The following is a 21,039-nucleotide window of genomic DNA, read 5'->3' as shown; positions in this document are numbered from 1 at the left end:
CCCCCCCCCCACCGTTCAGTTGTCTGCACAACGTTCTAAACAATCAATGTACAATATAGGATAAAAGCAAAAAGTGTGTGTGTGTGTGTATATGTACGTTTGTGTTCAGCACCTTGGAGAGCGCTGCAGCCCTGTCCTAACAGTTTGTATAGTGACATAAATATTACAATATTATGTTATTAAGTTCTTAAATCTGTTTAGCTAAAAGCCGATGTTAATGAACAGAAAGGCTCACCGGGACTCGTACTGGCCCTGCCTCTCTAGGGGCTGGATCTTCTTCCTGATGATTGGCTGCTTGGCCGTGTCGATCACCTTGCTCTCCCCGTTGCTGTAAGTGAACTCCAGCACCCCGTTCCACTCGCCCTGGGCCTTACACACGATGTTTCCTGTTTGGTTGTTCTGCACCTCTGCTGTTACTCTGGAACACACAACGGCGTCTAGTGTGACCCACTATCCCATTATCATGACATCAGTGTGCTGCAGCACCCAGGACCACACAGAGCAGCCGTCTGCACCACACGGCAGGTGGTTTCCCTGTGAGCGACCCGTTTTAGAAAGGAAGGTCCATCTTATTGTGCCAGCAGAGGGAACAGTAAGCCTTGTACTGTAAGTGCAAAATGGTGCAAAGTTTCTACATCACAAATACGCTTTTCTTTCATCAATAATCAACTCAACTCTTTTATTGATTTGTGGGTGTTTCATTTCATAGCATTTGATAAAAATCAATCAATGGTTTCTAGAGAGAGTCCTTACTAAACTTGGACTGTGATGATTATCCACCCAATCGGAACTATTTTCAAAATAATTCATAACGTCAGCTTTTTTAAAGCCCCCCCCAGACCTCTCAGGTGGTCTGGGACAGGTCAGCTGTAAGACAAGTGGTAATACGAGCGGGTAAAACACGATCTAAATAAGGGTTAACCTGGGAGGACAACAAGTCACATGGTTGACAGGAAACACCCCAAGGGTTAAAACAATAATCCACACCTATGACATCATCAGACTCCCAATGGACAGCTTCTGTTTTAATAAGGATAGCCGTGGATTCAGCAGACATAACCTCTGGTATTGGTAGTTACTGTCGACCCAGGCTGCTTGGTGATGCTGATACACACATCGACTTACCATTTAACACTAAACACGTCCGCACCATCCACCATCCACCTGTCAACCTCTTGGTTATCCACTTGGATGAGTTTCTTCTTCACTGTTCTTCCTTCATCTTTCCAACAGTTCTCAAACTCAGCACTTTGTCTTCTATCATGCCTAACCTCCAGTATGACAGCTGTCACAGCGATGTTTACCATGACAAGATCAGCTCTGCTCCTGTCAGGAAGCCGCTGCACCCCCATCTCCTCCACCAACCACCCCCCTTCTCAGCTGATACTAAAATCTTTCATAAATCAAATCCAAGTACATGAAAAAATACATTCACCAATTTGACAACATAAAGACACTCCTTGCAAATATATTAACACTGCAATCCCAAAACTATTATTCAGAGTACTACTTACATCTGACTGTGCAGATATGTTCAGACACACACAGACACACAGGCTCTAGTTTCCTGCAGATCCAAAGCCAGCAAGGTTTTAGTTTTTATGCAATTTCCTTTGGGTTCCAATCTATTTCTTAGCACCTGCACTTGTAATTTCCTGGCTCCAGACTAACATGTTTGAGCTGAGGATGGACGAGAGAGTGTGGGTTGGGGCTGTTGTTCAGTGCTGTTTATGAAAATAAGCCTCTGCTTACCTGTGCACCTTTCCTCCATAGAAGGGTTTGGTGTGGAAAGTGACAGTGGCAGAGTACCCACTCTTGGCACAGTTGATGGAGACCTTTCCCCCAAGTTCCACCCATGGCACGGTGAGGATGGAGCGGGCGTAGGCACAGGGCAGCGTAAACACGTACTCCTCATCATGCTCCAACAAGTACAGCACCCCTGGGAGAGACAGCACGGGGGAACACATGAGGGGGCTTACTGTGAGTTACCGTGGTGAGTAACACACGGACAAAGATGGAAACAAAAAATAGATTCATTCACTTACCATATCAGAGGCTCAAAGGAAATATACACTACTACACTGAGAAGTAGAAGTTACTTCCCCCCATGTTCATGACCTTGAACTTCCTGGTCTGTGTGGCTTGCCTAAATTAGCTGTGAAGCTACCTCTGGTCCAGGGCTTGAACTGGGCACGGTCCCTGACAAATAAACTAAACTACATGAGACAAGAAAAGGCTACAAAGTAAGCGCACACACAACATCACACTGGTCAAGTATAACTCACAAATCTACCAGATTACCAGGGCTCACTGACAAGTCATCTATTTCTGCCAAAGTAGCATTTCATTTGATCGTCATCATTCTTTTACCTTAGAATGTGTGTATGTATGCTGAGCATTAGAGGATCCAGTGAACTTTTAATATCTCCATTAACGTCCAGCCAGCTGTAACAGCCCCCACATGCCTCTGGCTGCAGATCTGTGCTGCTGTGTGTGTTGTCATGCCACCATCATACACACAACAACCACACTTCTTGGAGGAGTTTCTGGAATTTTTGGATGGCGTTGTCCACAAGTCTGGCCCAGATTAAAATAGCCCTGTCCCTGCTGAGCCCCCCCCCCTTCTTATATAACAGACAGCTGTCCTGTGCCATGTCGGCTGCCATGGACCCAGCTCTAACACATACACACACATCTGTTTGCCCAAGACACACACATGTGGACATTCACGACTCTGTTCCTGTGTGTGTTGTTGTGTATGTGTGTGTGTGTGTATGTTTGAATATGTGTGTGTGTGTGTGTGTGTGTGTATGTGTGTGTATGTGTGAGTATGTATGTGTGTGTGTTAGTATGTGTGTGTCTGTGTGTGTTATTGTTAGTATGTGTGTGTGTGTATGTGTGTGTGTGTGTGTATGTGTATCCTGCCACGGGGAGCTGACCCAGATGAATCCATGTGGATATGTCATGTTTTTTTCCATTTATGTTCATATCCTAGCATTGTCTTTGTTCCACCCAGGTTTGTCTTTAACACATGGCTGTTTCAGAGGAGGGAGCGGTACCACAGGTGTGTGGCAGCCTAGAAGCGTGTTAGAGTCTTTTTCAGCCCCAGAAGGAAAGTGAGTAGTGGGACATCCTTTCTAAATCTGATCAGAGGTCCAAGCATAATGGACAGAAACACTAACAATCTATCCAGACAGGTCGCTTTACAACAGTCATACTCAACTGGACTGGGAGACGGGCTGATTTGAATACTTCTCGGGGGCATGACAAGGGTCTCTCAAGTAAAACAGTCAGCTCAGGTAGCTGTTTCTCCTGTACAGCGCTGGTCTTGGATGCATGACAAACACAGGCCAAATGTTCTTTATGACAGATTGCCAGGTTGCCTTGGCTGCCGGGCCTGTCGCTGTGGAGCGAGGGGTTCCTATTCACTGCCACTGTTTGAGCGGGTGGTTGTTGAACAGCAGATTCTACTCATGTCAAATCTGGTTCAAACATTACATAATAATTGGACTGGTCACATGTTATCTAACTGGTCATGGATCATTAATCAGTTTCACGGAAAAGGTCCCGTATATAGTTTGTATAATAGTTCCTCTGCTTGTTCTCTGGAGGCATGTCCACGTTCACTCTGGCTGTTGAACGTTTCTCTAAAGCAGCAGAGAGGAAAGTATCAACCTGTGACAACAATGAGATGATGGACGATCCTTGTCCCTTGGCTCTGAGGAAATGGAGTACAGTAGCTTTCTTACTAGTTTCAGGCCAAGCAAAGTCCCGTGTTGCTGCGTCAAAGCTGGCTGCGCAGGAAGGGCAGGAACAGATCCAGCCCACTGCTAGATGTCCAACAGCTCTTCTTCATGGTGCACGCCTGCAGTCACACAAACAAGCTAGTCTGGATCAGTGGAAGTACATTTCCAGGATATAGCCAGCGTGGCGCCAGATGTTTTTTTTCTCCTATCCCAGAATGCATCTGTGGTTTAGCCAGACCTTACTCCACAGCTAGTTGAGATAGAGCTGGACATAATAGACTACCAACAAGACTGTCCCCTGCATCAAGATGATCATTAGCTCAGTATACCAAATCATCTAACTTCAATTAAATGACGAGCAGCAGTAGAGTGATTGAAGAGTGGAGGGAGGAATGCTTACTGCTGACCTAATTACAGCCTTCACTGGCCCACAGCTACCACAATGACCCGCTTTCCCACACACACACACACACACACACACACACACACACACACACACTCTCAGAAGTTATGGGGCTCAAGCCAGCACATTAAACACTTTTTTTAAAGAGGATAGGTGGAAACCATTGATTCATGCTATTTAGTGATGTATGGACGATTTGTCATTCTGAACTTTGGGCGTCCAATATGTCTTTAGGATGTCCCCATTTCCAACCCTGATGCTGTCAGATCAATGATAAGAGATGAGGCTTGGATGTGGACACCCCCTCAGGACACAGAGACAGGAAGCTACGCTGAGCTGCGGCGGCTCGGTTCTAAAGTCCGATGATGGATGTCCATGTGGTTGTTTCACAGCAGCCTGGTGCACGTTGTGTAAGATGGAATCGAGGTTACCATAGCATGTAGACATGCACAGTGACACTCTGTTTGGACTTACATTTGTCTAATTAGAGGCTGCAGATGGAACACACATATGAGTGCTGCTGGGATTTAATAAGTGGTCTACAAACAGCTGCGGATGTCAGATGGCTGTAACAATCACCCATGATCCATCTAACTACAGACGGCTCTGACATTTCTAGTGTTCCTGTTATTGTTTTTAAAACCACATTATTTTAATAATGATCCAAATAAGTCTACTGGTGTTTGGGGCTGGCATTTCTTTCTTTCATCCAACGTCATTATGAATTTGCGGAGGACTTCTGTCCAATGAGCTGAAAACGATCTCAAAACTTTGAAAACTTCCCCAGTACACCATGACTTCACTTTGCCAGATGTGATTTGCATTTGCTCCCATGTTGGCCTCTACTTACATTTTTGAGCCATGTGCACTGCGCAGGGCAAAGCAATATCAACCAATGGGAAAACAGAGAAATATCAAAGTGAAACCATGTTCATTCTGCATGTCTTTGCTGTAGGAGCAAGCAGCTCATTTTTAGAAGAGGTGACATGTTGTCTTACCTTCCCCGACCATGGACACTCCAACAGACATGCCCATGAACTTGCTCTTGGTCCAGACGTGAGTGTTGACACACATCCTCTTCTCCTTGCACTCGCAGTAGAAGCCCGACACAGGTGGGTGGTGGGACACCTGCTCAGCCACAAACCGAACACGATAGCAGTCTGAGTTTCTTCTGCTGCTACCATCCTTCCCCCCCTGTGGAGACCCGGGAGTGGCTGGGGGGGCTGAGTTGGGACCAGGACAGTTGGTATTCCTGAGAGGTCGGACACGGTCCCGAGGCACGTACCAGGAACAGTGGAAGTGCTCCCCCAGGATTGGGTTGTAGGGCTTCTTGGCCACAGCACCCTTGCGGCCCTCATGGAAGGCTGTCAGGTAGTACTCCACAAAGCGAACAATGCGCTCCTCTGGCGTGCAGCCGGAGGTGATGGAGAGGAACATGTCGGGATGAGCCATGAAGTTGGCGTACATCTCCAGTAGGGAGCGCTTCTCCAGGATGAAGGTAGGGAGCACCACCTGACAGAGGGGTAGACAGACATAAAGGATGTAGGCCTGTAGCATTTCCTGTATTGTTATTGTGCAGACGATCTTTTTTTCATGCTTGCACTGTTCTGCTGGATTCTCAAGCAATCGCATCCCCTACAAATAACGTTCACATGAAACTGGTTTCTCTTAGTTAAACATGTTTTTCAAGGTCAAAATTAAACAGTATTTCCAAATTCAGACCAGAGTTCCTATGATTAGAGGGTCACGGAGGGCTGCAGCTGGTCACAGCTGACATTGAGTGAAAGGTGGGGTTACAGACCGTGGGTTATAAATGAAATGTGAGGTCCCCCCGGCAACAGATTCAAGCCATCGATCCCTGTCCCACTGCAGCACCACCAGTCAATACAGACATGGCAAGAGTGAAGGGATGATGGATGAAGGGATAGATGGATGGACGGATGGATAGATTAATGGATGAATCAGTGGTAGGGCAGAGTGGATGAATAATGTGGCTCGATCCATACAGCTGGATTACGAGGATGCCCCAGGCCCTTTCATAATCTGCCTTCACCCCCTCTTCACATGAGTTTGTGGTCCCAGGTTATTCCAGGTCAGACCCCCCTTCTGTTGCATATGGTCAGCACATTACCTGTGTGATGTAGAGCACCAGTCCATCAGTAATCAGATGGAGCTCACTGGTCTTTTAGAGTCACCACTATCACATGAGCAGAAGACATCTGTGTGTGTGTGTGTGTGTGTGTGTGTGTGTTTGAATATTCCACCTATTCTCCTCCTTATATGGAGAGCTTTATGACAAAATGTCCAGACACAAAGTCCCGATCATGTTCAACTTATATGAATGTTAACTTAATGTTTCTTAAAGTCAGAGTACAGTCACTAAACCGGTTCTACATCCCTGGAGGAAGAGTACAGCCCTGACTAGATGAAACAAGAGATCATTTTAGGTTTGCCAGCCACTGAGTAATATAACATATAAATGATGCTTTCTTATATTACACAAAGATGGAAAGAGAAAGAGAAAGAGGTTCAAAACACGGACTAGAATTATATATTTGGGAATTATATTTGGGTCAGCATCACTTTTCTAATTACTTCTTCCTCTTCTTTTCATTTGTAAAGGCTCGTGCCGTATGAATCTGCTTATTGTGCACGTTCCCTCTTCAGGAGAAGGGCGGTGGTTGTGGTCAGGGACCGAGACAAGACTAGTTCAGGCGGATTCCTGCTGTCAATGAGAGTCTTACCCGTGTGAGGTCCATGCCCAGTTTGAGCTGGGACAGGAGGTGTAGCATGATGCTTCGCTGCTCATCCAGAACTCCCAGGTCCTCCTCCTCATGGTCCTCTGTGTCTGTGGTCTCGTCGCTGGCGTCCAGGCTTTCTGGGCTGCTGGCTTGGGCCTGCTGCTGTCCCTGCTGCCAGAGACAAAACAAGCCATTAGTAAAGCTAATAAAAGACAATGTGACATCTTTTTATTCAGTCGTTAATGTGGGGTTTAACACGTTGGACTGCACATACTGTATTTCAGAGTACAGTCTCTAACTGGACATGGAGTACATGATACAGCGACATAAACAGGTGATGCACCTATATATATCAGCATGTCCCATCATCATTATTATCATTCCATCATTATTATGTAGATCGCATGTGTGTGGAGGAACTTGACAGGTCTTCACAGAGCACTGACCTCAACCCCATCCAACACCTTCGTGATGAATCAATACGCCAACTAAGGGAAGCTGAATGGGAGCACATTCCTGCTGCCGTTGTTTGCAATCCTGTAAATGTACTTTGTGTTCTTTCCCCTACTTTAACATTTGTAAGGTGTGGAAGCAAAGAAGCAGTCACAGGCAGACAGCTTGGTTTATGGGGGTTACTATCCAGAAAAAATAAGTAAGAACTTGTTGTCATGCTTGAAAAGAACAACGACTGTTTGTTGGCCGTCCATCCACCCCACCATCACCTGACTTCTTCCTTTGCTCAGCTCGTCATAACTACGGGCCCTAAGTCTCCGTCTCTTGAACATAAACAGATACAGATTATGTATATTAACAGTCTCCAGACTCTTCCGGATCCAACCGCTGTACTGGACTGCCAGAGACGAGACTGACACTGCTCTCAGCTGACTCTGGGTGAGACAACAACAAGTTTAGTCACCAAACTTTCAGACTGTCCCCTTAAGCCTGAGAATTTAAAATAGGAGTATATATTTCTATTCAATAATTCACCAACACTCACGTTTACTCTGAGGTTATGTAAGACAGTGCCACACACACACATACACACACACACACACACACACACACACACACACACACACACACACACACAGTAGTGACTTCTCACTCACGTTGTTGGACTGGCATGCAACCACTGCTGACTTGTTGGAAGTCCTGCTGGATTTCATGTCCACCATCGAGAGAGAGAGACAGACAGAGAGAGACAGACAGAGAGAGACAGACAGAGAGAGACGAGACGAGAGAGCCTGACAGACGTCCCAGGATGATACTACCACAGCAAGTACCAGAGAGAGGCGAGGGGGGGGGAACAGAGCTTTGGGGAGGAGAGGCTGAGAGACATTAATGGTGAAGAGAAGTGAGGTGAGATGGTAAGAAGTAGGAGAAGTAGAAAAGAAAGGAAGCAGGAGAGGAAGCAGGAGAGTGGCGTTCTGCCTGCTGTACTTCTGATAGGCAGATTAACAGTGATGCTGACAATCCTCTCTGTCCCGTCGGCTTCCCTCTTTCCATAGGCCCCGCCCCCTGCACACACACACCGTGTTACATCACAACCCACCTACATCACTCACTCTGTTCCCTTTCCGATGTCCCCCCCCCCCCGGCTACGTGCTCCTGTGCTTCAGTGTGTGTAATTACCACTATGGAAGCCTCTGTGGGCTGAGTGCAGCTGCTCTGTGTCCTTATTGTCTACTCTGCAGCGGTGCACATGACCAGCTCAGTCTGGCAGTTCTTTGAGAGAAGGGATGGTTCTGGGGGGTTCTATACAACGTGTGTAGTTGTGTAAACCTGACAGTCACACAGAACTATCTAACAAGCCGTCATTGGAAACTGTTTGGAAAAGGGCACTTTCAAAAAATATGTCTAAAAATCTTTCAATCACGTCTGCTAATGTGGCCATCACACACACACCTAAACCACGCCTTAGGAAGATTAGGTCAGCGAGCCGTGTCCTGATGGACTTCTCTTTAGTCATGGCCTTGTGTTCCTAGTTACGTCCATTTACTTGTTTGATTCAATTCAATTCAATTTCATTTGATTAACAGTATCAAATCATAATCATAGAGTTCTCTATCGTAAAGATCCAACAGGTCCAGTAGTTCCCCAAGAGCATGCATTGTTTACTAAGTAATAAATAACGCAATGCAATAAAAATGTTATTTTGTTTGGTCTTTCTTTTGGTTTTGTCGACAACCGCTCATCCAACTTCCCACTCGGCCGGTGTAATGCTGCAGACCCAATTTAAAGTGCAGTGCGAGCTCTTGAGATCTACGGGACATATTTATCAGTAGTGTGGTATGTTCACACTGTGTAGTGTATTGAGATGGGACCCCATTAACGGTTACTCCACTGAACTCCGTCGTTTGCTACAGTGCATTCAAGAACAGATGAAGAAAGAGTGTTCGGAGACATCATGGCAAACTCAAACACCTCAGGCATCAGCATTTTTCCTTTGGGAATTACCGCTTTTGTTCCTGAGAAATAGCCTGGTCCCAAAGAGTTAGCTGATAGCAAATGATACTGTAGCATGGCTAGGGGACTAACTATATCTATAACTATGGCATGGCCGGTGTGTTGCTCAGGACCCGAGGACCCAGTGTGAAGCTGTGTGCATGAGGCTGATCAACTGGCCCATTGACTGCATGCACGTTTTCAAAGTGGTAATACTACTGCAACAATCAGAAAGAGTAGCACACCCATCTGCTTTCTAAATGCTAATTACCAAAGATCACACCAGCTCTCTGCACAGGAACAGATAAACAATGAGAAAAACAGTATTTGAAAGGCACGTGTGTGACTGGCTGTGTGCAGATGCAGAGAGCAGAGCTGGAACCTGCATGTCTGCAATGTCTCCTGCTTCACTGCAGACGTGTTAACTAACAATGAGAGAGGACATTCCTGCTTCCCTCTTAATCATTCTCTCTCACGCCACACACCTCCACCCTTCCCTTCACTCTGTAAAACCATGCACACTCATGGGTCTGTTTAATACTAGAAATGCCAGTTATTATGGAATAGTAGGCTATGCACAATCATAACTTACACTCCAACAGTTATATAAATAGTTTATAGCCCCTTACTGTAAAGGAACTGTATTTATATGGGGCTTTTCTAGTCTTAACAACTACTCAAATCACTTTTACATCATACAGGAACCATTCACCATTAACACACATTCATACACTGTGGCCCAGGCTGGCTTACAAGGTGCCACCTGCTCATGGGGGGCAGCATCGGGGGCAACTCGGGGTTCAGTGTCTCGCTTAAGGACACTTTGACATGGGACCGCAGGGCTGGGGATCAAACAACCAACCTTCTGCTCTGCCACTGAGCCACAGCCGCCCCTGTGCACGTAGACCCGCATACCAGTAGTTTTATATTTGATTATTAGACTGAATCAAGCTTCATGTCTGTGTTTTTGGTTAATGTGAGGAATAGAACATGAATAATACCAAACCAAAGCTTTTTCATTTAGTAAAGTTCTATGAATGTATGTGCATGTGTGCACGAGGGTATGTGAACATCCCCCACCCCCCGTCCCCCTCCCCTAATCCTCCTCATATCCCATGACTGGTCTTTGTTCCCAGCCGGCTGATCAGCTGATCAACACATGACCCACATTCCCACAGTTTTCTTTCTAGTTTCTTTTGGACCGGATCCTGGGACTTTTGAGGATCTGTGGGCTGCAGAGACAAAGAGCCATCAAGGACATCTTGGAGGCCGCTGAAAAGGCTTCCCAATGGCTCTGGATCAAGAGCGCTAACCAGTGGCAGAGCAAGCTACCTGGGCACCTGACCATCCTCGACCTCGGCCGCGTCACCTGCGTGGGGATGTCTGATGATCAGACCTGAGACGCTGTGACCCCCGGTCCATTACTGGTCCATTACTGACCATGTGTCCAGGTTACATCGACTGTACCTTTATTGCACAGTGGAAACATGAGACTAGAGAAATATGAAGAGAGGCAGAAGATGTGACAGGGCATTGAAACGCAGGTCATAAGGTACATGATGAAGACCTCAGTGTACCTGAGTCCCTGCATCCACCTGTTCCTCCGTCTGACGATGAGTTATATGTTGATGGTTTTGTGTTATGATATTCATGTGGAACAGTATAAATGTTAGGAGAGTGGGATGATTGAGAAAGCCAAAGAAAGATGAGAGGCTTCAGTCAACTCCACTCTAATCTCTTGATAATCCCCCTCCCCCCATCTCATTTATTCAGGTTACTATTGCTGTAATTCCATGTTCACTGTCATGGCAACCCCCAGCTTATAAGGTCAACTGACTTTGTCTGCACTTCACCACCTTCTCATGATGAGGACTAATCAGGGTTTCTGATATGCTTATCATATAAAGTTCTCTGTTTATAGAAACTTAAATATGTGTACATTTTCTATGTGGGCTTGTTTGGATGAATGTAGAAGTGTGTGTGTGTGTGTGTGTGTGTGTGAGTGTGTGTTAATCTGCTAAAACAATGCGGTTTTGCCATGGTTTCACCGTCACAATGTGAGTACCAAACAGCGTGTTAGCAATGCCAGACGTGTGTGTTCCATGTTGCGTCCCTCCTGGCAGCACCAAGCAGGAATCTTTTAAAAGCTTTCTTCCTGAATAACTCATGAGTAGGCTGTCCTCAAAGGAGAGTGATGAGAACACTTTGGAATATTCTATGTACCAACTACAGTAAGAAAAAAGAGCAGCCTAGGTGTCATGGTGCAAGGCGCTGCCTGTGAGCAGAATCCAACCCTCTCCCTCTCCTCTCCTTGCTCATGGGTCCTGAGGCTCGTCCTCCCATGAACATGTCCTTTTATTTAGGCTCAGCATAGCAGGAAGGGTGAGGCCTTGAGTATGGCACTTCATTTCCAGGCCAAGCTGGAGTAGAATGGCAGTGAAGCTTGCTAGACCGGCAACCCCCCCCACTCTGACATCTCTCCATCAATGAGAGATTTAATTAGTGTGTAATTAATGTGTATGTCCTGTTTGTGATGTGCGTGTGTAGGATAACAACTGCTGTAACAAATGAATTTCCCTTGTGGATTGATAAAGTACATAATAAAGTCTTTTTGGTTATTAAGGTTTCTTTAAAGAAATGTACTTACAGTACATTCCAGACGATACAGGATATATAGAGGATATTTACAGGATAAATACAGGATATATACAGGATATATACATGTATATATACATGTATATATAAAGGATATGTGCAGGATGTATACAGGATATATACAGGCTGCTGTTTCAGGTGTATTACCTTTGACTACAACATCACACAGTACAACAATGCACATACAGCACAACAGTACTTCTGAGAATAAAAATAAAATCCACAGACTTTTGTTTTTAAAACACATAAACTACTTGTACACTTCACTGTGTTCGTACTGTACATGCTGATACAGTGTGTGTGCAGTGCATCCAAACCTGGAGGGGCCGGGACCATACCCAAAAGCTTCATTAAGTAAACTGTGAGTGCGCTGGGGAACAGGCCCCTCTAACGGTCACACTCCACTGCCTCCTGACGCACACATCTGCTGCTGCATGTCACATGAGAAGGTGTTTCCTGCTTTGATTTCCCTGCTGAGAGACAGCGTGTCATCACCCCGATGTTCTGCTCTCCTCTGGCAATACTTCGTCTGCAGGCTGAATGTTGCAGACATTCAGCCTGGTTGCAGACATTCAGACTGGCGTCTCTGCCCAACAACATTGTTCCCTGATTTCAAGCCTCCATGGTCAGGCAGCACTATCCTGGTGATGTGCCTTGCTCTATAGCTGCTCATCTCATCTGAGCTGCAATGGGCTTACTATACTATACTGATTCATGTGTGTCTACTCATTAGTTCCAAAACATTTTAAATTTGTTGTTATCTACTCTATGAGTCATTTTTCATCCTCGTCCATTCATAGAGGGGATCTTGCTTTGAAATGAAGTTTCTCCTGCATCCTGTCATGGACTCCACTCTCCCATGCTCACTCATCATTTCCTCGCTGGACTGTGGGGGGCTCTCCATCAGGATCAACCCTTTAGCCCCTGATGAGAATGGGACACGGATATAGTGCATGGAAGGTTCTGACGTCAGTCATCTAACAACAACCAACCATCTCCTGCTCAGACTCATCCAGGGGGGAGTCTGGCACAACCTCCTCCGATTGGCCAATGTTCCTGTTAACCCTTTTCTTTGAACCTGTAATTGTTTGCTTTAGTTACTAACAGAAAAGTTTACAAACTCTCACTTGAAGAATTAAAATTCATTAAAAAAACATTTTTTTAATATTAAAATGTTTTTTGGGGAGGCCCTTCTAAAAAGGTTCTAGAATCCCCATGCTGTCATTTATCTTATCAGCTGCTTCCATCAGCTGATCCCATCTATCCTCAGCGACACAGCTACATTGTTAAACAGGATTATCTCTGCATTAAGTACCTTCAAGCTGCTGTTGCGCTATTTAAATCAGCTGACAATCAAATTCTACTACACTTCGGTTTACAGACAAGTCTCTTTGCTACATTTCCGCCTGGCTTCCACACGACTCTGGCGGTCCGAGCCAACTGTGAATCTAAAGCTTCCTGTTTCGGACCCAGGAGAAACACCTTCCTAATGCTCAGTCTGAGCCTCCCCTCCAATGGATCCATGTGCTGGACCCACAAACGCAACCTTTCCTTCTGACATACTACATCCCACAAAGCAACAGTATAACATGTAAGGAATTACCTCTGTTTAAAAACTTAAATTAATATTTCAATACCTTAAATTAATTAACTAAACCAAACCAAATGAAGGACAAGCATCCACAGCTGCCATGCCATCGTGCAAAGACGTGGGCTATGCGGAGCCCCCTGGTGGTGTAAAGAAATCCTGTATTAGAGATGAAAGGAGGATAAAGCGAGAGATGGAGGCAAGAAGTCGGAGCTACTTACACACACAATCAACCCCCTCCCCCCCCACACACACCTCATTATGGGAGAGTCTACTATCTAGGTGTTATAAAGTACGGTCCTGGTCCCTCTAAGTGATATTTATGGCTCAGATAATGGTGCTGGCAGAACTCTGGACAGCTGTACTATACTGCTCTGGTCCTCCACAGAAGGAAATCACAGAGATGGAGAGATGCAACAGAGCTGTGGCCCAGCGGTCCTCTGTTTCACCAGGAGCTGCATGAGTGGAGTGGCTGCTTTATGATTTGTTATATATAGCTTGGGTTTAACTTTTATCTGTATGGTATAAATTGGCTTTTTTTGCAACATGTACACCACCAAAGAGAGTTAATCTGAAAAGAGAATAATTCAGAAAAAGGAATAAGAGTTAGGACCAAGAAATTCATTCAAAATCATGGCCAGGCACTCAAGTAACCAACCTTTGTCTAGCCTTTGTATAGCCTGTATATATATTCATAGTATATACTCATCTGTAAACTCTGTAAACCATTAGTATATTATGTTATTTGCACATATCTGTAAAAATTTCTACTTATATTAATATCCGGTATCTTATATTCAGTACATTTCTAGCTGTAAATCTTGCTCACAAAACTTGTTTTCTATATTTCATATTCATAGGACAAACCTATCTGTAAAATTCTGCTTATAATAGTATTCATTTCTATATTTATTCAGTACATATCCACGTCCTACACTTATGAACCATTGTATATCCTGCAATTACAGCTATTGCACTTCTGGTTAGACCCAAAAACTGCATTTCGTTGCCTTGTACCTGTACCTGTGTAATGACAATAAAGTTGAATCTAATCTAATCTAATTTAATAAATAGGGTGAGACATTAAAAATACACTAATGCATGTTGGCTTTGGGCACCGGGGTTAAAAAGCATTCCAGAAATGCTCCTGCCACTTCTTTCTTTTATGAAAGAGAACAACTTCTGCACATTAGATTGTTGGTGGAGCGCTCTTGTTCACCATGACCAACAAACAGTGGGGAATTTCCATGACTGGGATTACCTGTTGCCGTACCTGGAGAATACAGGAGACGAAGAAAACGAGGGTCGCGGCTGGGGGTCTTAGTCAATCAGACGAAACATGAAAACCAGACTCCCTGCCAAGTATTCTCCAGTCACTGGATAATAAGCTAGGGGAGTTAAGGGCCGGATGACATTAACAACTACAACGTTATGGTTTTCAGGGAGTCTTGGCTCAAGACCGGACTCAGCCATTGTTCCACTGGAGCCCTCCATTCACCCCCAGGACCAGACCACATCATCAGGGAAGAGCAGAGGGGGGTCCTACATTATGGAATGTATATTCCACCACACGCTGACACCAACAGAGCCCTGAAAGAGCTGTACCGAGTGATCCTGCATCAGCTGTGCCACGCGAGCAGGTTCTAACACGACCATGGTTCTCAGTGGGTCACAACATTTAGCCTGGGTCTTCAAGTCACAACAACCCTTCAACACCTTAAGGTCTTTGCTGGAACACCCTAAAGACAGGGGGGTGCCGGAGTAAGATCATCTTTGAACACAGACAGGAGTTACCATCTGTCCCCCATGACAGATGTCCCATACTTCACACATGATGACACCTGGGCCAGCTTCTGCTCCAGAAAAAGACAGTATCCTTGCAAAAAGATTTTTTTTTTAAATTCCCAGCACGAAGAATGAACCTTTATGATCACATACTGTATTGTGTGACTGTTTCAGTTTGATGGCACTGAATCTAAGTTGTTCAGAGAGGTGACTCTAGAGCCAGAAAAAGGTCTTGCTGCATGAAATGAATGGAGGCTATGTGGTGTCACTCAGAACTATTGAGAAAGAAGAGCAAAAAGAGAGGCCGAGAGGATGGCAGACATCAAAACTTCACTAAGTCCATTTCTGGTCCAGGACTAGGATTGATGGCACTCATTACAGAAGGGAGGGAGAGGAAAGAGAAGAAGAAAGAGAGAATATAATTCCGGAGTGAGAGAAGCCGGAGAGTCGTAGAGAGACATAATTACAGGACTCCCAGCTGTCCAACTGGGGATGAGGAGCAGTGTACAAAGTGAACCAGTACTCACTGGCATACAGTACAGCACTTCTACATTTTACTTCTATGCATACCGTGAGCTTTTACTGGGGACCGTTACCTTTGACAGGCTACCAGTACTCTTTTCTGCCTTCCCCCAACCTAACTCTCTGGGCTAACCCTGGGCTCATGATAACCCTATCTAAACTACAAAACCCTGAGTGCACTACGTGATACAACTTTCCACTTGTGTCTGCCTGCTGTTTTCTGTCTGCAAGCGACAGGAACATCCACAGTCTGTTACAGACGTGTTAGAGGGGCTCAAAAGGATCAACACAAAGAGAACAAGAGTCCCACAATGAACAGAGCCTTGTGAGTCAAATCCTACCCATCAACCACTGGGACAGTGAGACGCTTTTGCATACAAACACACTGCTATCATAAAGAAGCATCGAGGGCTACTGTTACTGCAGTCAGCTACAACATGAACAATCAGTCAAGATGAACTACTGGCTCATTGTCAAAGAAGAAAGGCTTGGGGGACAAAGAAGGTTGTAAACTGCTCAGAAATACTGAGGCTGAGTGGGGTGGTTGCTTCATTTCTGCTTGTGGTACTGACAAGGCTAGACAACTACATTGATTGTATAGGAAATCAAATCACGAAACAAAGAGTGAGTTGAGAACGATGGTACTACTGTACTTTCGGTTGTGTGATGCAAAATAATAAGATAAGCATAAGGAAGAAGGAGGATTACCTCAAAAGGGTCCTTGTGTGTCTGAGTGGAAGACGGCCAGGACGAGGAGGAGAGAGGTGTTTTCACCTGCTTCTCCGAAAGAGATCTGGACCGTCCAGGGAAACTATCTGGAGGGAAAGGAAAAATCAATAGCATCACCATCAACACAACAACTATTTATACTTGAAATAACACTGGATGACCTCCAGTGGGGCTGGATTAAAGCAAATGTGTTCAAGGTGCAAAATGTTTCGGAGTACAGTACATTCCACAGCTGCCTTTTGCTTTCAGATATTCCTTGTGGCGTGCCATGTTGGAGGATTCATAACATTTTGGGTGGTGGATGGTTCAAATAAACACTGACCAGGGGACCAAGGTGTACTTCCTGTGTGAAGTCACTTTTTTAAATTAACCGAGTAAACTAAGAAGAAGAAGACATACCTGATTACGTATGGAGAAATAAAAACATTTTCTCATTCTGTTGCAGTTATTACACACAGGCCCAAATTACAAAGCCCATGGCCGGTCGCCCCGAGCAGTTGGGGGTTGGTTCAGTGACTTGCTCAGGAGATGAACTGGCACCTCTCCAGCTACCTTAGTCCGTATAGGGACTCGAACCAGCAACCCTCCGGTTCCCACACCAAGTCGCTACGAGCTATATCCATTGGAAAGACAGAAGTTACACTTTTTAGCCCATCCCTGATGATTTATTAAGTCCTTTGTCTCTTAAACTCAACTAGTTTAGTTTACTATGTGCATGTATTTTAAATAGAACAATCACACGCAGGAATAAATAGAACCTCGTATGTCAGATCGTTTTGGGAGGCTTTGAAAATCGACCTATAAAGTCGATGAGGTGTGAGGACGTGTTGAATGCACTGTGTATGTAGGTATAGGTAGGTGGCTGTACTACACTGTCTTGCTGCGCTAACCTCCTGCAATATACTGCACCTGTTCCAGTGATGACAGCTGGTCCACATCTGATCATCTGATCATCAGGTATCAGTATGATTATTAATTACATACATGTGAAGAGAATAAAACAAAACTCAGTGTAATGGCCTCAACAGGGCCTTTCCATGTGAGTTGGGCAGACTGAGCGGATGTGATGTGAGACAAGGAGAAACCACTACGACATGGGAGGTGAGAGTCACGCAGCAGAAGGAGACAGGCATTCGCTACGCTCCAGTCGTCCTGCTTACAAGGCGGACCTTACTCTAAGAAGAACCAGTGGGGAGGTTTGTTCATGCCATGACCATCACAAACGGGCGACCCCTCTGCTGCTAAATGGCCGCTGCATAATGTTCCAGTGTGAAGGGGCGCAGCGGTAGCTCTTGTGGTTACACTGTGCACGTCATTGCACTAAACTCAGATCTAACGACACTGCGAGACAGTCCACCTCCAGAAGTGGTCCCAGATGATCTGCTTTCGCACAGCCTTCTGGATTTACATCCTCTTTATTTAAACAGCGTATCCAGAAAGAGATCACATGTCAAAAGACACAAAAAACTAGCCTTTCCTCCACTGATTATTCAAATTTGACCAGTCATCACTCAACTCACCTGCATGCTCGCTGCCTTGACTCTGACCATGGATGTGGTTGAGGCCACTTCCTGGACGTCCGCTGTAGCTGCTGTCTTTGGGACTCTGGCTCTCACTGAAGCTGTGAGTCGGGTCTTGGCTGCTGGATCGGATGCCCCCAGGCTCCATCTGGTTTACACTGGAGCTGCAGCGCTGGCTCCACGGACGGACTCTGTCTGTGGGAGCTGCCTGATTCAGACCAGCTGAGCTGTGGGGGATGCTGGGACTAGGGGTGTGGTTCTGGTTCTGGTTCTGGTTCTGGTTGAGAGCCTGAACAACATTGTGCTGCAGCATACTGAGACACTCCCCCAGGCAGCTCAAAGTGGCTGCAGACGTGGCCTTTAAAAGGAGCAGGTCCTTGGTCAATGGGAAGAGCAAAGAAAGAAAGAAAGAAAGAAAGAAAGAAAGTGAGCAGGAGAAGATGCTTCCAGTTTGACCCACAGTAACATTTCAGTTTGAGGGAGATTTCCAGATCTTTTTATTTTAAGTAGTTGGAGGTACTATTATCAAAGTATCAAAACACTCAATCCACAGAGATCTGCACACAGCCTGTATTCAGAACCTGGGCCTTTAAAGTATGTTGAGATGTCACAAGTATACGTTATATACATTTATAGCCCGGCTGCAGGGACAATTTAGAGACTCCAAGAGCTCAGGTGCAAAAGACCCAGAAACGCTGACCAATCAGAGCAGACTGGGAGAAAACTATGATGCGTTTTTTAAACATTAAGCATGTAAACATGTTCTAGTAGAAACCCAGAAATCTAGCATGAACCTAAAAAATAAGCTGAATATTGGAGCTTTAAAAAGCTAAGGGACAAAGAGCTCTTGTTCAGTTCCACACATCACTTTGTGCTCATAAGATCCGGGCTTGGCTGGGTGTAGGAGTGAACTCTTGGTGGATGTAACTGTCACGGAGGGAGCTCATCTGCGCACTAAGAACTTCAGGTGGTTTGTCATGCCTGGACAGAGCAGGGATTCACACACTCATGGTAAACCCTCACTGCCAGGTGAAAATCCGCAGCTGGGGAATCCTTAGTTATTCTACCTAAACGCTAGGAAGATGAGTGAGCAGAACATCAACTAGTGCACTCTCACACCCTAATCTTCTTGGAAATTGGTGGTTTTGTCTTAAGCCACGTCATGGTTCAAAGAAGAGCCGTTAAAGAACTGTGTCACATTATAAGATGGGTTATAGTTTCCAAACTGTACATTCATAGCTATATTGTTTCTGGAAACACTCCTCAGAGTTCCAGCTGACATCTCCAACTCACCAAAATGGGCTAAGAAACATTCAGACAATCAGACATATTGTTAACAGATCCAAAGGTTAGCCAAACAAGGCCAACATCATCATCATCATCATCATTTAGCACTCATCACTGTTTAGACACTGACCTCCAGGTTTAACTTCAGGTTCTACATGCACTTAGTTTACCTGTACAACGGGCAGTGATACTGATACAGGTGTGCTCACTTTGGGTTATCATTCAAAACAAGTGGTTCATCTGGCTCTCTGATCGCTGTCTGACCTGTTATTCTTTGTAATTCTAGTAAGTAATGTTACCATAACTGATAAGACCCACTGCCACAGCTTTCAAAACCAAACCAAAGTTATAAAATACTGCTGTTGTTTCTTTAGTTCTGTCTTCAAAAACCATCTCTACACTGAAGGCTGCTAAAGCATTGACCATGATGCAAACAGAGAGATGCAGTTAGACAGAGCAGACATTAGATTAAATAGTGACCTGATGACTGAAATGACACTAAAGTAAACAGCTGTTTATGCTGTACTGTTTTAACACTTAGGCATTTATAGACTTATCTGGACTATATATACATTACATCACATGTTACCTCATCCAGAGAAGAGAGGGGTCCACCTCGGGGGGACAGGGACTCAATAGGGTTGACCAGGTTCTTCTGCTGCCCTTCAGCCTGGATCATTACCTACACACAGACAGACACTAAATATTGATAATGAAAGTGGGCTCAGCGGAGCTAAATAGTCCCAGGCAGGAAGTTGTTCTGGTAGAACGTGTGTACGTTCAGAAGTAGTTTTAGTCGTCAAAAGAAAACTCAGATTGGACAGATAATCTAGCTAGCTGTCTGGATTTACCCTGCACAGACCTGAGGACCAGGTAAACATAGTCCTCAGATTGGACAGATAATATAGCTAGCTGTCTGGATTTACCCTGCAGAGACCTGAGGACCAGGTAACCATAGTCCTCAGATTGGACAGATAATCTAGCTAGCTGTCTGGATTTACCCTGCACAGACCTGAGGACCAGGTAACCATAGTCCTCAGATTGGACAGATAGTCTAGCTAGCTGTCTGGATTTACCCTGCAGAGATCTGAGGACCAGGTAACCATAGTCCTCAGATTGGACAGATAGTCTAGCTAGCTGTCTGGATTTACCCTGCACAGACCTGAGGACCAGGTAAACATAGTCCTCAGATTGGACAGATAATCTAGCTAGCTGTCTGGATTTACCCTGCAGAGACCTGAGGACCAGGTAACCATAGTCCTCAGATTGGACAGATAATCTAGCTAGCTGTCTGGATTTACCCTGCACAGACCTGAGGACCAGGTAACCATAGTCCTCAGATTGGACAGATAGTCTAGCTAGCTGTCTGGATTTACCCTGCAGAGATCTGAGGACCAGGTAACCATAGTCCTCAGATTGGACAGATAGTCTAGCTAGCTGTCTGGATTCACCCTGCACAGACCTGAGGACCAGGTAACCATGGTCCTCAGACATCCACAAGAAGTTAGAACGCCAACACAGAGACTGAGGACGGGGACGGACATCCGGCCTAAATGAGGCTCTGGCTGAACAATCCTGGCAATGAAACTTTGTCGATCTAAACTGCGTTTTCTCTTAC

The 21,039-nt window shown here is 45.2% G+C and overlaps 1 protein-coding gene across 1 annotated transcript in view; it reads right to left on the bottom strand.

The window, feature by feature from the left end:
- The window catches only part of LOC117945759 (oxysterol-binding protein-related protein 10-like), a 34,378-nt gene that overhangs the window by 1,032 nt on the left and 12,307 nt on the right, over window positions 1-21,039 (bottom strand). The window contains exons 4-11 of the mRNA XM_034873456.1: window positions 20,011-20,103; window positions 18,135-18,510; window positions 16,594-16,700; window positions 8,000-8,344; window positions 6,894-7,061; window positions 5,148-5,661; window positions 1,753-1,939; window positions 236-418 (exon numbers count right to left, since the gene is read on the bottom strand). Coding sequence (XP_034729347.1) covers window positions 236-418; window positions 1,753-1,939; window positions 5,148-5,661; window positions 6,894-7,061; window positions 8,000-8,344; window positions 16,594-16,700; window positions 18,135-18,510; window positions 20,011-20,103 — 1,973 coding nt within the window. The remainder of the gene's footprint in view (window positions 1-235; window positions 419-1,752; window positions 1,940-5,147; window positions 5,662-6,893; window positions 7,062-7,999; window positions 8,345-16,593; window positions 16,701-18,134; window positions 18,511-20,010; window positions 20,104-21,039) is intronic.

This window comes from Etheostoma cragini, chromosome 6, assembly GCF_013103735.1.
Source record: "Etheostoma cragini isolate CJK2018 chromosome 6, CSU_Ecrag_1.0, whole genome shotgun sequence".
Classification (NCBI taxonomy): Eukaryota; Metazoa; Chordata; class Actinopteri; order Perciformes; family Percidae; genus Etheostoma; species Etheostoma cragini.
Note: the sequence above shows the minus strand (reverse complement) of the source record. Positions and strands in the feature narration are given on the sequence as shown.